The 2,712-nt window shown below is 29.9% G+C and overlaps 1 protein-coding gene across 1 annotated transcript; it reads left to right on the forward strand.

Moving 5' to 3' along the window:
* The first annotated feature begins 302 nt into the window (after window positions 1-302).
* Window positions 303-2,014, forward strand: LOC125833410 (trihelix transcription factor GT-3b). Its single transcript, XM_049512557.1, has 3 exons — window positions 303-601; window positions 690-898; window positions 1,393-2,014. Exons 1-3 carry the CDS (start codon window positions 487-489, stop codon window positions 1,957-1,959), a joined length of 891 nt encoding a protein of 296 aa, XP_049368514.1. The 5' UTR covers window positions 303-486; the 3' UTR covers window positions 1,960-2,014.
* The last annotated feature ends 698 nt before the right edge of the window (window positions 2,015-2,712 follow it).

Raw genomic sequence — 2,712 nt, forward strand, 5'->3', positions numbered from 1 at the left:
GAATTGAGTGATAAATTATTTTTTAATTTTTAAAACTAAATAAATAAAAGAAGATATCTGTGTTTAATATAACGGACAATTAAAAACGGATGGAAAATAAAAGAGAATGAATTGGAAAAAGGAAGATTTGATTCACATTTTTCCCTTTTTCTTTTTAAATTCTTGTGATGGAAGAGGAACTCAAAATACACAAGGTTCACTTTTGACACATAAGACCATAGAAATATATTCATTCTTTTTCTTTGACAAATTAAATTCACACCTTATTTTCACACATAGGACCATATACAAAACCCCTTGTTCAATTTCTTTTTCTACATATAAAACCTTTCTTCTTCTCTCTCCCCAAATCTTTTTCCTCTCCATTTTCTTAACAAAAACCATCTCTCAAAACTTCAACTTCAACCAAAGTCCAAACACACATAAACATACTTTTTTATAAAACAATAATAATAAAAATAATAAATCTAGGGTTATAATTATTATATGGATCCTCATCTTCATCACCATCAACATCAACATCATCTTCAACAACAACAACAACATCAATTTAGTCATCAAAGTGTGAATATCGATACAACAAGTGGAGGTGTTAATATTGGTACATATATATATTTTTTTCTTCTGACAATTTATCGTCTTTTGAGGTTTGCTTTGTTAGCTATCGCATGACACCTTATTATTTTCAGGAGGCGGAGGGGATAGATTCCCTCAATGGAGTATTCAAGAAACAAGAGATTTCTTGATGATTCGAGCGGAGTTGGATCAAACTTTCATGGAAACAAAAAGGAATAAGCTTCTATGGGAAGTCATAGCAACAAAGATGAAAGAAAAAGGTTATAATCGTAGCCCGGAACAGTGTAAATGCAAATGGAAAAATCTTGTTACACGCTATAAGGTACATATAATACATGTTTTAATTTTATACTATATAGAATTTTAATAATATTCTTGAATAAACAAAATTTATTAAAAAGCAAATGAAAAAAGAATAGACTTGTTCCTTCTAGCTTTTATCAAGTTTCTTTCCTAGAAAGTCACTTGCTAGAAGGACCAGATGCACCTTATATTCAACTATATACAAAACTAAATATCTATGTAAAAAATACTTAAGTTTCAACAAAAGTTAAGTTCTAGAATGTCTCTGCAATCTATACAAAACTTAATACAAAAAATACTTGAGTTTCAACAAACATTAAATTATGAATCCATAATTTTTTTTATAAAAGCAATATTTTGAGACTAAAATATCAAAGATTGAACTATTCAAGTTTAAATTCTAGAACCGTCTCTACAAGCTAAGTATCTTGACCTTGATGTTGTTAAGTTTGTTAGTAGAATTAAGTAGTTATGTTTACTTTATGCATTTCAATTATACTCATTTTTTTATAGGGATGTGAGACACTTGAACCTGAAGCTCTAAGACAACAATTTCCATTTTACAATGAGTTGCAAGCAATTTTTGCAGCTAGGATGCAAAGAATGCTATGGATAGAGGCAGAAGGTGGTGGTGGAGGAGGAGGAGGAGGAGCTAGCGGGTCGAAGAAGAAGGCTATTTCTTCTGATGAAGAGGAAGAGAATGATGATAGTGATGGAGAAAAAGTTGGCAAGAAGAAAAGAAAGGTTAAGGGAAATATTATTGTTGGTAATTCAAGTGGTGGTAATAATAATTTAGTGAGTAGTTTAAAGGAGATTTTGGATGATTTCATGAAGCAACAAATGGTAATGGAAATGCAATGGTTAAAAGCTTATGAAGCAAAAGAAGAAGAGAGAAGAATAAAAGAGATGGAATGGAGACAAACAATGGAGGCTTTAGAGAATGAGAGGCTAATGATGGAAACAAGATGGAGAGAAAGGGAAGAACAAAGAAGGATGAGAGAAGAAGCTAGAGCTGAGAAGAGGGATGCACTTATCACAACTCTTTTGAACAAGCTTAGAAGAGAAGATCACAACATGTAGGGGTGTACGTATCATCAGACCTTTCTAAAACAGTCATCATCTATAACAGTATTTCATTATAACAATCAAGTTTTTTTCATATCGTTATGTTATGAGTATTATCATATGTTCTTGATACTGTTATAGAGAGGTTTGATTTATGTATTTTAGGGTATAAAGAAAGTGGAATATTAGCTAGCTAGGAGATTAGACTAACTCTTTTTATCATCTTGATTAAATTTTGGCTGATGATGCTCTTGGGGATATAGTTAGAAAACAAGAAGCCTTTTGATAAGAAGTTTGTCTTTGGTGCTATCTTCTTGTAGTGAAAAAAACAAACTAAGTGTTAGTTCCATGCAATTCATGTCTCTTCTTTTATTTAGTTTGTAAGTTATAAAATTTCTCACTTTCTTGATCTTTATGTGCTTTTGAGCTTTTATCTTTATCTTGCATTTCTTAGTCATTATATTATTCTAGTGTGCAAAGCAACTTAATTACTTTTTTATGTTTGAACAATCTATGTGTAAAATTAATCTTATATATTATAGCAAGTTATGTATCATTTTATGAGTTTTTTTCATTTTATATTTACGTTATAAGTAATCTGGTTATGTAAATATTCGTTATACCATCAATGTATAGAATTTACATGTCTTGATGTCACATTATTTGTTCAAGGTATATATAGGGGGAATTATATATATAATTCCAATATAATGGTCTTTGTTTTTTTATGGAATAGTAGAAGTTTTTTTTTTTCATACGTGGATGAAT

This window comes from Solanum verrucosum, unplaced genomic scaffold (assembly GCF_900185275.1).
Source record: "Solanum verrucosum unplaced genomic scaffold, falcon-dt-bn FXZP01000142.1, whole genome shotgun sequence".
NCBI lineage: Eukaryota > Viridiplantae > Streptophyta > Magnoliopsida > Solanales > Solanaceae > Solanum > Solanum verrucosum.

Excerpts from the sequence above, each read along its gene's own strand:
- LOC125833410 (XM_049512557.1), top strand. The coding sequence starts at position 487 with ATGGATCCTCATCTTCATCACCATCAACATCAACATCATCTTCAACAA. Across the intron at positions 602-689 it reads AAGTGGAGGTGTTAATATTG|GAGGCGGAGGGGATAGATTC; the intron begins GTACATATATAT and ends TATTATTTTCAG. Across the intron at positions 899-1,392 it reads ATCTTGTTACACGCTATAAG|GGATGTGAGACACTTGAACC; the intron begins GTACATATAATA and ends ATTTTTTTATAG.